This window comes from Athene noctua, chromosome 8 (genome assembly GCF_965140245.1).
Source record: "Athene noctua chromosome 8, bAthNoc1.hap1.1, whole genome shotgun sequence".
NCBI classification, from domain to species: Eukaryota; Metazoa; Chordata; class Aves; order Strigiformes; family Strigidae; genus Athene; species Athene noctua.
In genome coordinates, this window is record NC_134044.1 from 20,067,630 (window position 1) to 20,080,789 (window position 13,160).

Genomic DNA, 13,160 nt, shown 5'->3' on the forward strand with positions numbered 1-13,160 from the left:
CTGGTTAAATCCTGTCTTTGTCCTGCTGACAGACTAATAACCAGCTATACCAATCTCCTCTTGGAAATACTATGCCCTCCCTTTTTATCTGCAGCTTCACAACCTGTTCTTATCTGTAATGACCCTCTCAAAGAGCCCAATCTGCCAACTGCAGCAATAATGGATCCTGTTACTAAATCACAAATTATTAGACAAACTGTCACAAAGTGTATTAGCAGAGATTAATTTTCTTTGTGTTCTGTTCCTGTTAAGTCAATGGACTTCAGTGGATGGGAGACTATCTGAAAATGGTAACTGACTCTGAAGCCAGTTTATTTAATTTCCAAAGCCTGGAGGGTATTTGGCCATCTGCTTCCTGTTTAAACTGAGCCTTTTGGAAAACCTGGCCTGACTTTGCAGAAAGATGGAGTTTGTGTAAAAATCTAGACCCTGGAAGCATGATTTAACTTTCATGAGAAATTCAGCATTCACAACCCTTAGTCAACATGGAAAACCAAAACAACAGCATGGAAAAAGCAAAACCTGACCAAGGCAGTGAAATTTCAGCCAAGATATCGCCAAACTCTTCAGCTGTCTGACCCAGGAGATGAACTGTGCTAGGATCTGCTATGACTAAGGGAGCTCTCTGCATGTGGGCAGACCCAAGCAGTTAGCTTGCACGTGTCAGCAAAATTTGAAAGAAAACTTTCCAATACTAACTGATGAGTTGGTGTCTGTGGCAGGCTGTGGAGGTGTGCGCTATAAACTTGCAGACAAACTTTTGGAACTTCTCCCCACAGACTCTTTGTTGGTTTTTGGTTGTTTGGTTTTCTTTTTTTTTTTTTTCCAAGGGATTCAGCGTATTTGCTAAGTGCTAGTTAGATGTTACTTTACAAATCTTGCTATTGGTGTTACAAGAAGAGCTGCTGGCTATGGAATAGGACTGCAGTGTACCCCCTGATTGTCTAAATGATGGATATTTTTGGTCTCTGGACAGAAGGCATAGGTGGACTAGAACTGGGGAGTGGGAGATTTCCTAGGATGCCCATCATGTCCAGGAACTTGGCCTGAAGTTGTGATTGCTTGCAGCTTTTACATCAGTCATACCAACATGCGGCTTCAGCTGTTGGAGCTCTCAGAATTCAGTGCTTACACCTCATTTGTCAGTCACACCCTTTACACTGCAAAGCAAAATTAAATTTTCTCTGCTGCCATATCCCGTTCTCCCCCATGCATATTCTTCCACCAAATACTTCAGCTGTTTTTGCTTCCACAGCTGAATTCTGGCCCCATCTTCACTGCAACAGCCAGCCAGGCTGCACTGGCAGCTGGAAAGTCTATCTAATAGGAGCAACTATGAATGCTGCTTTGTGTCCTGGGATGTGGGGAATTGGCACACATAAGAGTGAGTGACAGCCCCATTACCATGCCTTGTACCACCCTGATGCAGCTTGTACGCCGTCTCTCTTACCCTTCTTTCCCTTCCATATTCACTCTGTACTTCTGTCCTGTCACCCAGGTTATTCCTGTCCCTTTGCCCTTAGGCCAAAAGAGAAGAGGAAAAGTTGAGCAAGAAGCTAAGGTGGAAAATAAGGAAAGTGCCCAGGAGAGGACGAAAAGGATGCTGTCATTCTGAGTAGCAAACCAGGCAGAAGGTCAAGCTGACTGTAATCTTTTCCTCTTAAGTCTTGCCTTTTTCGAGGCAGTCCAGCCTTCTGCTCCTCCAACTCCTGATGTTGTCTCCCTCATTTGTGCTCCAAGTTGTTGAGTTGATGCTCCAGTGTGTGTGACCCTGGATGCAAATCATTTAACTCCTTGCTGATAATTTACCTCTGATCATACATCAAAATTTTTAACCAGAATGCCCTTCCCCAAGCAGTAATTGGTCCATACCTTTGACACAATGAGTTTGGGTTGCATGCAAGGCAGATTGCTGTCTGCAGAGACAGAGAGCAGAAAGGAGATGGACCTCCTGAAGGAGACTGATGGCTGAATCAGGGTGGCAGCAGGTGTTGTGTTCGTGGCTGCTATCTGGGAGAGGAGCTCAGGTCTGTTTCAGGAGATAGTATACGAAATCTGGTTGAGGTTCCTCTGCAGGCAAAACTCTGGGGCTAGTTGTGACAGAGTAGCCTGGGTCTGACTGAGGAGTAGTGACCCATGGGAGACTACCAGTGGGATGGCCTGGCTCCCCTAAGGCAGGGTCAGGAGTGAGCATCGTGTTCGTTCAGTCAGAGGATAGCCCTGAACCTCTCCTCCTGCCAGCTGAACCTCCAGCTCTTGTGGCTGCTGCTTGCAACGGCCAATGCCTCTTTCCCTGGTGTGGCACCAGGATTTGGACCTGCCAGAAGCTGTTGGAGGTGGCTGGGTTCCTTGAGGAGTGCTGCAGAGTGGCATCTAATGGTGCCTGCAGGAGCTGCAAGTCAGCGAGGCAGAGGCCTGTGCATTGCATGAAGCCAGCTGCCAGGCATGGCCATGATCCTGATACCTATTGTTCAGTGTATCTTTGTTTCTCCTTCTGACTATCAAGTTATTGCTCATAACTCACGTTACGGCAGTCCTTGCGCCCCCTTACCTTGCTGTATCCATGCTGCTGAATAGAGCAGATGTGCCTCAGGTAGCTGTAATGTAACCCTCCCAGCTCTGTGCTCTGTTCATGTGCCTCACTCTGTTCACCACTTACTTTCTGTCTCTCCTTCTGCCCTTATTTTCTGCTTAAAATGTTCTTTTTTTTTTTTTTTTTTTTTTTTTGTGAGGACATTTTTTTTCTTTTGGCCTTCCATGGATCTGCTGGAGCTTGTTCTGTCCCTGTCTATTTTACTAATGATAGATTGTAAAATATTCTGTTCAGCAGTTAGACTCTTATCACAAGTGGTATCCAGGAGCGTGAGGGTTATCTGCAGTCCCAGAAAGTGTAAGGATCGTATACAGAGAGTCCTTGGGGCCAAATTCCATGCGCTTAGTCCGTATGCCTGTGGAAATGACTGAAGGCTGTCCCTGTTGGTTTTTAGTTTGTGCTCTCACCCCTTCCAAGATATTGAATACCCAGTTAAAGTATTTCAAGAACTGAAAGAAGTCCAGTGCAACTCCCTAGAAAGCAAGGTTGATGGCCCAGAAAAAAAGGGCTGCAGCTTGACAATTCACATTCTGCAGAAATTTGCATACTGCAGCAAATCTTGGTTTAGTGTCAGGAAAAAAAATGGCATTAACATTTAGATGTATGGAACTGCTCTCTCATCCAGAAGAGAGTTTTCCAGACACCCTTAGTATGTAAAGAGCTTCCATTATATCCCTTAACATCAGCTCTTGTTACCTTGCTAGATATATGGATGAATGGATATGGATTGTTTTCCCTTGTATCTCAACTACTGCTCAAGGTTGAGATATGGGCAGGAACAACCCATTCTTAACATATTTGTGTTATTATGTGTCACCCAACACTTCAGACATTCCTGCTCTCTCCTTGTCATAGTACTTAACAATTTCTGATCACAAAATTCCCTCAGACTTCACACTAATTTCATGGTATGGCAGGAACTGAGGGTTTCCTTGTTTATTTCCCTGTCTGAAGTACAGCTGTATTCAAGAACCTTCTGAGCTTCCTTCTGTTTTGGTTGTGACAGGAGGTGCTACCTTCACCTTGGAGAGGGAGATGGAACCCAAGAGCTGTTAAGGGTGCGTGGCCTAGTCAGAGGCAAAGAGCTCCTGGCTCTTAGTTGAATGCTTAGTCTGAGGCTTGTGCTAAGTGTCCTTCTAGATTTGTTGCCAACAGTGAAGGGAAGAAGTCAGTGTTCAGTCTGCTTACACTCATTCCTTGGATGGCTTTTTATAGGAGAAGATCCTGTGACAAAAATACACACCCACAGACATGCAGTGCATCATCAGGCTGCCTTGTCTAGTTTGGGGAAAAGAGGCCTGAGGAAGAAGAGCACATGTATGAGTATGAATGCAAGAGAAAGAGAAGATTAAAAGGACACAGAGACCCTAGTCAGCAGGAGCATTAGAAGAGCCATGTGAAACTTGTAGTTTAAACAAATCTTCAGTATAACTGCAGGTAAACTATCAGGTGTTGAAAGGAGGGGATCCAGGGGAATTTTTATCTTATCCTCCAGGGGCAAGTATTTATGCTTTAAACTAAAATATTCCAGGATATTATATCTCCCCCATTTAGAGTATCTTCACATATCTGAAATACATGATTAGGAAAGCGTGGTGCCCAGGAGCCATGTGAATGTGTACAAGATACCATCTATGAAATAGCTTGACATGGATTGAACTCTGCAAAAAGAGCGAGCAGACAAGCTCACTGTCTCATTTTCCTGTCTGTTACTGTTTGTGTCCAGAAGATGTCACTAAGAATCTGTAACAAAGCATCCTAACTGGGTATCTGCTGGTTGGAATTTCTGGTCTCTAGAGTGCAGCAAATAGTCTGGGGAAAGTCTGACTAAATTGGCATGACAGCATATGCTCTGTCATGCTGACTGCAGATAGTGCAGCTAGAGATCAAGCTGCCGTGCATCAGCATTTGGCCTTATCCCGAGGCCAATGTGGAGGTCAGTGTGGAGGCTGTGGCTCTGTTCCGCATTTGAAATACAACTCAGTGCAGTGTGAATGGTAGTAGTCCCTCTTTGCATTTTGGCTGAAAGCCTTTTGAATCTCTGGAGGCCTGTTTGTTCCCTAGCAGGGTGAGTTTAGTGGATGATCTAACACAACGGAGTCATTTTCAGATGTAACTAAAGCAATAATCAACCTTCAGAAAGGAAAAGAGGGGCTAAAGATAGTATATTGACAAATCCACCATGTCACCAGATGTCAAGAAGGAAAAGGGTTTCCTTGTTCAAAATTTCTGTTTTCTAGAGCTCTGACTTCTACTTTATGCAAACACTGCGTTCCTCAGTGTCCCAGCTCTCCATGGCTGGGCAGCACGAAAGAGACCTTCAGTAATCCAACTGAGTTTGGGAGGGCTGGGCAGAGGCAGGATCAGGACTAGCAAGGCACTGAGCACTCTACACAGAAATAGCTGGGAATTGCTGGAGCACCTCTTTGCAGTGACCACCAAAACAGGAGCAGGAGCAACCAGTTTGTGGCATCAGCTGTGGTTATCAGCAGGGAAAGGCAATGGTCTGTAGGAACAGCCTGGAAACAGGGTCTAGTTATGGGAATTTAGAGGATACTTTTGAGGAAGAACTCTTCTCCTTTTGGTTCCTGTGCCTTGTCTTTGTTTCCTCCCATACTCCTAATGGGATCATTTATTGAATATTTTCCTCAAGGAAGGTAATTTTCTGTCTCCCTCTCACAGCTTCCCCTTCACTAAGGGGAAACCCAGGGCATGGCTATTCCTTGAACAAGAATCTTCTGCAAGTGATAAATGACTATAAAAACTGTGTGTGCTGCAGGACTAGGCCCAGTATTGAGTTGGTAGATAATTCCTCAGCCTGATGCAAAAAATAGGCTTACATAGAGAGTGCAGAGAAAGGAGAAAGACTCAGGGAAAAGCATGTCCTTAATGCCCTATCTGAGCAGCACTAAGCAATAAGGTACCTGTGACAAAAGCTTTGTTTCATCATATTCCTTTATGTCCTATTGCATCATTAGTCTGCTCTTGGCTCTGAGTCCAAGTTGGTGAGAAAACTGTTAACTTCCGTGTGGATCGAGTGATGTCCAGGTTTATTAGCAGAATGTCATGGTTTGACCATGCAGCTGCTTACTCATCCCTTCCCCCTCAGGAACGGGAAGGAGAAAATAAAGCAAAAGTCCTGGGAATCGAGATGAAGGCAGGGAGGGATGACTCACCCATGATGGTCATGGGCAAAAGACAAATTTGTTACGGGAAGAAAAAGAACTTCAATTTAATTCAAACACTAGCAACACCACCATTAAATAGACAGAGTGGGACAGTGAGAAGCATTGCCACATCTTAAAAACACCTTCCCCCATCCCTTCCTTCTTCCTGGGCTCAGCTTTGTTCCTGATTTTTCTACCTCCTCCCCCCCAGTGGCACAGTGGGCAAGGGATAGGGGTTGTGGTCAGTCCCACTGCTTCTTCCTCCTCAGGGAGGGTGGGAGAACTCCTTCACTTCTGCCCTTGCTCCAGTGTGGTGTCCCTCTTACCAGAGACAGACCTCCATGAACTTTTTCCGACATGAGTCCTTCCCACAGGCCACGGTGTTTCCTTAGCTGCTCTGGCATGGGTCCTTCTCATATGTTGTAGTCCTCCCAGTGCCAAACTACAACAGTGGGGGCTTCTTCCCACAGCCCTGCCTGCCTTTGGGTGCAGGCACCTGCTCTGGCATGGGGTCCTCCCCAAGCTGCATGGGTGTAGGGCACAGCCTGGCCTCTCACCATGGGCTGCAGGGGAGTCTCTGCTCCGGCACACCTCCTTCCTCCTCCTCGTGTTTGCATAGGTGTCCTCGCAACTCCAACTCCTCCTCCCAGGTTCACCTTCTTAAATAGGTTATCACAGAGGCTCAGCCACTATCATTAATTGTCTTGGCCTTGGCCAGAGGCAAGTCCCACTTGGAGCTGGGGGAGCTTCAAGAAGCTTCTTACAGGGGCCCACCACCATAGTCTACTCCCCCACTACCAAAACCCCTGCCACATTAACCCAGTAAACAGAACCAATTTAGGACTGGTTCTGCAAGTCAACAGGGTTTGTGCTGTGCACTATAACATCTCCTAGAGCTGAGCATTCGGTCAGGAGAACTGACTTCTCGGCTATAAGGGACTCAGCTCCACGCTTCCCGGAGCTCTACCGGAGTTTCAACACTGCTGTTTGCATCAGGGAGTCCCTCAGATAGGGACTCTTCTTGATCTTGCTGCTTATGATCTTCCTGTCCTATTTAATGAAGGTTTGATACAAATAAACAAGACAAGAGCAAAACTAATTGATCAAATACTCCATGCACTTTGAGTGGTTGTTTTGTTAAGGAAAGACCTACACTGGATTGGTCCTAGGCCTGTGTCATGGGTTATATGTGTGTATTCAAAGTTTGTATGCTCTATTACTTCATTTCCTTTAGTGTCTAGAAGGAATCAGAGAGTGCTGTAACTATACATAGGGAAATATTGTCATATTATCACAAGAAATTATTTGAAAACGGGAAACAACTGAAGAAAGTGTTTAATCAGAATTATGCACAAGGTTCCTGAAAAAGCTGAGAATAAACAACAGAGACTAGAATAAACAGTCTGGAGTAAACGGAGGTAATGAAACTACAGTAAGTTATAATATCATATGGAAGCTGATCACATATACTGCATCTGGATGCTTTTCAATGAGGGATATGCCAATGTTTCCTGCTTGAGTGCTGACCAGTCTGTCCACAGGCACAAAATCACCCTCTAAGATTTACAACCTCTCTTTTGCAGGAGGAAGAGGGAAGGATGGGGCACCCATTATAACATTCCCAGAATTTGCAGGATTCAGTGACATACCTGATGAAGATTTTCTGAACGTGGTCACATATCTAACCAGCATTCCCAGGTGAGGCTAAGCATAAATGTCTGTTGATTTCCTAGAGAGCTTTGCTTCCTTAGTGGCTCACTGCTTTTAGTGGTGCTACCAGGATGTACCAGTGACTCTGCATCCATCCAATCAGTATGAAACTTTCCTGTGTGCAGGAGGCCCTGGGAAGCACTTACATAATTAAACACAGGACAGGTTTTCTGTTCAGGGCTTGAACTGGGTGGGAGGGGGTATAGACCTGAAGAGCAGCAGTAAAGATAGCAGATCAAAAGGGAGCTAATAGAAACCATTTGTGATAACTCTCGGGGGTACTGGACATAATAAGGGAAGGGTTGCATCTGGAAAGAGCCACATGTACATAGGTCCCCTTACTGATTGTTCTCCGAGTACATCTTTCTGTGCAAGCTTTCTCTTTTCTAAGGGAGCAAGCTAGGTGCCCTGTTGACAGGATTCTGGCAAGCACCTTGTGCTTTCTGATGCTTCGTTTACTGGGAGATTGTTCCTCAGCTAGGATGTTTTCCTTGCTGTTTGCCTGCAGCTGTGCAAGGATAGTGAAACAAACTCACGTCCACTGCTCTGAGGAAATGCGCTGAGGCATGGCTGCTGAATTACTTTTTGTTTATCCAAAAAGAGAGCTTAATATTTTTTTCAGTCCCCTGATCCTGTCTCTGGACCATGGCTGTTTGTGCTAGCTAGAAGCACAGCAGGGATTTATTATTTCCTGTGGTCTGGTGTATAAAGGTGCTTAGAGGAGGATGAGGGGAAAACGTGCCTCCTTCAAGTTTGAGTAAGAAGTTTTCCAGCTCCACCTACATGTATTCCCCATACTGAGTTGCCAAAGCAAGCTGAGAGAAACCACAAGCTGTGAACTTAACAGTTTCATTGTTTCACTCTGCTCTGTAGGGCTTTTATTCTGCCAGGAGAAACTCTGTCTTACCTATTTCTTCATTAGCTTCAGGACTGGGAGGATGACCAGCTTCAGGGTTAATAAAACAGCAACAGTAGCCGAGAAAAACACAAACCTAGTTTTCCAGTTCTTTGTATTTGGTATGCTGGTGGTGATTCCCGGTAATGTTGTCACATGTTGGGGAATTAGCACGTTACATTTTCAACAAAACAGAAGGAAATGCTTTATGCTTCTTCGGTCTGCGTGAAAGCCAAAAATACAGATGGGTTCAAAAGAAATTAGCCAAATTTATGAAGGATAGCTTTGTCAATGAATGGCAGCTGAACACAATGGCTCAGACGCAAACACCGAAGAAATCCATATATTCCTTAATGCTGGAACTTGGGAGAATATACCGAGAGAAAGATTGTCCTTCTCACTTCTGCTTTTGACCCAGTATCCATTACCTACCAACACTGGAAGCAGGGTACTGGCCTAGATGGACCTTTGCTTTGATTCGCTTTATCAGTTTTGTGTTTTCCCTGAGGAATCCCAGAACAATGTGTAAAGAACGATGAATTAAGTTTCAAAACTTTGTAAGGCAGGAGACCTGCAATAGGCTAATTTTACAGATGATGAGGTATGTGTAAGTAATATTTTACACTACAGACAGGCTCTCCAAAACTTGGGTTGAGTAAGTGACCATTCAGTTTGATTTGAATGACCTGTTCAAGGTCAGTGACAGGCTGGGGTTTGAACCTACATTTTCTGCATACCAACACATTAGTTTGACTCTTAGGTTCAGTCACAGATCACACTGTATGGATGTGAGTTTTCCCAGGAGTTTGCTAGTCTTTGTTGCAGTGCTTTTAGAAAGATTGACCATATTTCTTGAGTCGCTATTTGAAACTTGCCACCTTTTATGTAGATGGTGAGGGACAAAGGTATTAATTTAGAAGAGGAAGAACCTGAGCAGCGAGGTTTGGTTGTGTGATTTATGACATAATTAAATGAAGTTCAATCTTAATGTTGCCTAAATAGTGGACCTGATAGGGTGCAGCAGAGCCTTGTTAATCTGCAGTTGGCTGGTCCATGCACAGAGAGTGTCTCTGTCATAGATCTCAGCAAGCAGTGAAAGGACTGCATTTGTTACTTTCATCAGCACTACGGTACTACACACTGCTGTGTGTATTATGGCAGTGTTCCTGTACATGTTTCACTGCTAGTAGTTCACCTTTTATTTTATTCTCAAGAAAGATGTGCTGGTATCAAAATGACTAAGAGAAGAGAATCTCTAACTCTTGTGGAGTTACAAAGGGTATGGCCATGAATCAGGTAAGATGAAGTATAGTTTGAAAAGCAGTTCACCCTGTTTATCATAGAAAATAATTCTTCATAACTCACTGAACCAGAGAAGTCAGCATCATTTTTCAGGCAAATGTAGAGAGAATATCTGTCTTCAGTAGTGTCTATTCCTGCATATCCTATAGAATAAGGTGTGTGCTAGTTGTGGAGATAAGATCTGTGATGGCAGATGACATCATTCAGTGAGTTTGTAGCTTTCTTAGTCCCCCTGGAATGATGGATCTTATATGCCCATGTCACAAAACATTGAAAAGATGAAGATAGACAACAAATGTTATTCAGATGCACTTGTCTTTAATGTTGCTGAGCAGATTTGCTTTATCAGCTGTGGCATACCACAGTATTTTGGGGTGGGCTGTAAGTAAACCTTACACTTCTGGGCTTTGAAACATTAACTGTTCTCCAGGATGGAAGATTGGCTCAGTGAGACTTTTCTAATCTGATACTTTTCCCTCCAGTTCAACATCTGTTCATGAGCGTGCTCCACCGAAGGGATCTACAAACATACACATCCACCAACATTAAGTAACATGGTGTGTGCACATGCATACCTCTATGCATGCACACTTACAATAGATAGTTCCAGAAAGCCCTTTTTTACTTGCTACATTCCATGGCCAGAATTCCGTTCTCTTTCAACTGACATGGATCAACTACTTTGATAAACAGGTGCCCTTCTTCCAGAGGAGGCTGGGAAATTCGACATCTGCTGGCCTCCTTAAATCAGTGTTCAAGGGCTACCTGAATTCAGAGCTGAGGATGGAACAGCTCTGCTGTTTGCACACACTTCATTCAGGGAAAGGAACCCTCTCTGCCAGACATCTGTGGGTCTAGCCAAATATGCCAGAATTTAATTTGGAGGTAAGCTTTATGTTTATCTGCTGTGCAGGATTGTCTTCAAATCCTTCATTACAGAGAACTGGAGAAACCTCAATGCATCTCCACAATTAGGGTAGAGATACTACAGTACTGACACTGAGAAAACATTGATAGAGTATGTGTTTGTTTTTAAACTCCCTTCCTCTGGCTACCCACATGAGTGGGGTTTCTCAGCTGTACATTCACTTGTGCCGATGCTGCCATCTTGGCTAGGCTTCTTCCCACAGCTCTGTGCCTGCATGCATCCCTTAATGCCAAATGACATTCAGACCTTGGTATGGCCTTTCCTTTCAGCATACTGACTGAAATAAGATCGCTTGCTGACACTGTCTCTTGTTCCCTGGCTAAATTTAGGGCTTAAATTAGCCTTATCTAGTAAAAAAAACACCAAACATACAAATAATACTGGCTTATCTCAGTGAAGACAATTGATACTATCCTGAACATCAAGGTGAAAAGCGGGGAATAACATTGCAGAAGTCTGTGGTCTAGGTTTATATCAGGCTTACAGGCCCATTTTGAGTTTTCTGTGTCCAAAGGTACCTCTTTTGTCTAGACCCTTGTCATGCTGCATCTATCAACCTATGGCAGCCAAGATTTACAGAGGTGTATCTCTGTATGGTTTCTTTGCTGCTTGTCTTTGCATAGTCTGCCCGATTTTCAGTGATGTAGACAGTCTCCCACATTTTCTTCCATGCTCTGTTCAGCTACTTTGCTTTTTAGCAACATGTGGTTTTCTCAGATTCTCTCCCCACTCTTTTCCTCCTTCATATCATGTAATTTTTAAGTCTCTTCTCCATTTTTTTACACATTTCTTCTCAGACTGCATGGTAAGTTCAATGTTGTAATTGATATACACTGCAATAGGTACCTGAATTGTTTGATTAATGGCCTGATTATCATTTTACCCTGACAAACCTTTCTCAGATCTCATGCCTTGGCTTGTTCTTCATACTCCTCCGCAGCTAGGACTGTACCTGCACTCTTTGTGTAATAAAGTGTTCTAGCCTGTGCCTTCCCCCACAGCCCCATGTACCAGGCATGACTGGTTGGCAGGTTTTGTCTTTGCCAGCCAGCTGAAGTTACTACACTTGGTCTTGGAGGGAAAGAGAGCTATGAGTAGTGCCCCACCATAGCTAGGCTGCACATTCAGTGGTATTTTGCTCTCCTTTGCTCTTTTCCCATATTTAAACCCAAGCCATTATGTAAGTATCTATTTCATCTTTCATTTCCTCAGTCTGTCTCTAACTGTCCTGCAACACTGTGATTTGCAGTACAAACTGATAAGCAATGTTCCTATTCCCATATATTCGCTATCCCCAGCTCTCCCCACCCCCGTGACAGCTCTTGCCAAGACTAATTTTATAAGAAAATTCCTTTGTTACTTCTCTCTTGCATTTTCATGTCTCTATCTGTATTTTATAAGTTTTTGTTCCTGTTATCTATGAAATTAATTTTTCTTGTTGCATCTGATGCCTGGATGCTTTTGTGCTGTTACAAATCCTCATGCAGAAGAACATCTGAAAATATGGACTGCTCGATCATGGACACGTACTTGAAAAAAACAGCAAAGGTCCCTTTTTAAGTGACTGGTGGTCTATATGTTTGAGGGACTTTTAAAATGGGACTTAAGAGTTAGTTCTGAGGCATAGAAGCAAGTTTTACTTGGAACAAATACTTTTGTGTTTGTTTGAATCACAGTTGTACTTGTTGCTTTTGGCAGCTGCCGTCTTGTCAGTTATTTGCATTGCAGTTTGCTCACCAAGATGTGATTATAAGGGTCTGATTCTGAATTCTTTTGGGCCTCCAATCCTCCGTATACACTCATATTAGAAAGCCTTTAATCACTCAGACCAGGTAGATGGGCAAAACAAGGTGATTTCTGTGTGCAGTCAGCACGTATGAACATGGTGCTTATGGATATAGTTACTTGTGGTTTAGCTACATCATAAATTTTGTGAAAAACAGATTTTTCTCATTTTTATTAACCTGATATTAGTTGAATGATGTATTTCTTTAGACCAACATCACCATTTTGTTAACTTCAGCTAACACACCTACTTTGTTGGTCATTTTGTTATAAATTACCGATTTCAATGGAACTACATCAGATTTGAACCTGGTTCTACGTGTCCAATTATTGTGTGAGAGAGCTTCAGCAGCTACAGACTGGTTGTGTGAGTCTGAGCTGAAAACATCATTAGATGATGATTCCAATATATATTCTCTGTTTCTTTGGTGTAGAGTCCATATTTTGGTGATCCATTTGATTCAAATTGTCCCTTTACATTGTCATTTTTCTGCTGCTTTAACATGGTTCTCAAAAACTAACATGGCTGTCAAAAATATATAAAGCATATTAAAGAGACAGCCCTCCAAGGTCATCCACACATGTAACTGTTGAAAGGAGAATCGCATTGACTTAATTCCCCCTTCATATCTCACTATTTTACTAATAACTTTGTTCTAAAGAATGAACCAGTTTCAGTAACACACTGTAAGCAGGATGGACATTTAATTGTGACATTGTTCTCTTGGAATAACTAGTCACAACAAGCATTTTTCGTATTCGTTCTGGTTAACCAGATAT

At 43.3% G+C, this 13,160-nt stretch overlaps 1 protein-coding gene across 14 annotated transcripts in view; it reads left to right on the forward strand.

Annotated features, from left to right (window-relative positions):
• The window catches only part of MCF2L2 (MCF.2 cell line derived transforming sequence-like 2), a 185,600-nt gene that overhangs the window by 46,974 nt on the left and 125,466 nt on the right, over nt 1-13,160 (forward strand). For all 14 annotated transcript variants that reach the window (XM_074912636.1, XM_074912641.1, XM_074912633.1 and 11 more), the window contains exon 3: nt 7,344-7,458. In XM_074912636.1, coding sequence (XP_074768737.1) covers nt 7,344-7,458 — 115 coding nt within the window. The remainder of the gene's footprint in view (nt 1-7,343; nt 7,459-13,160) is intronic.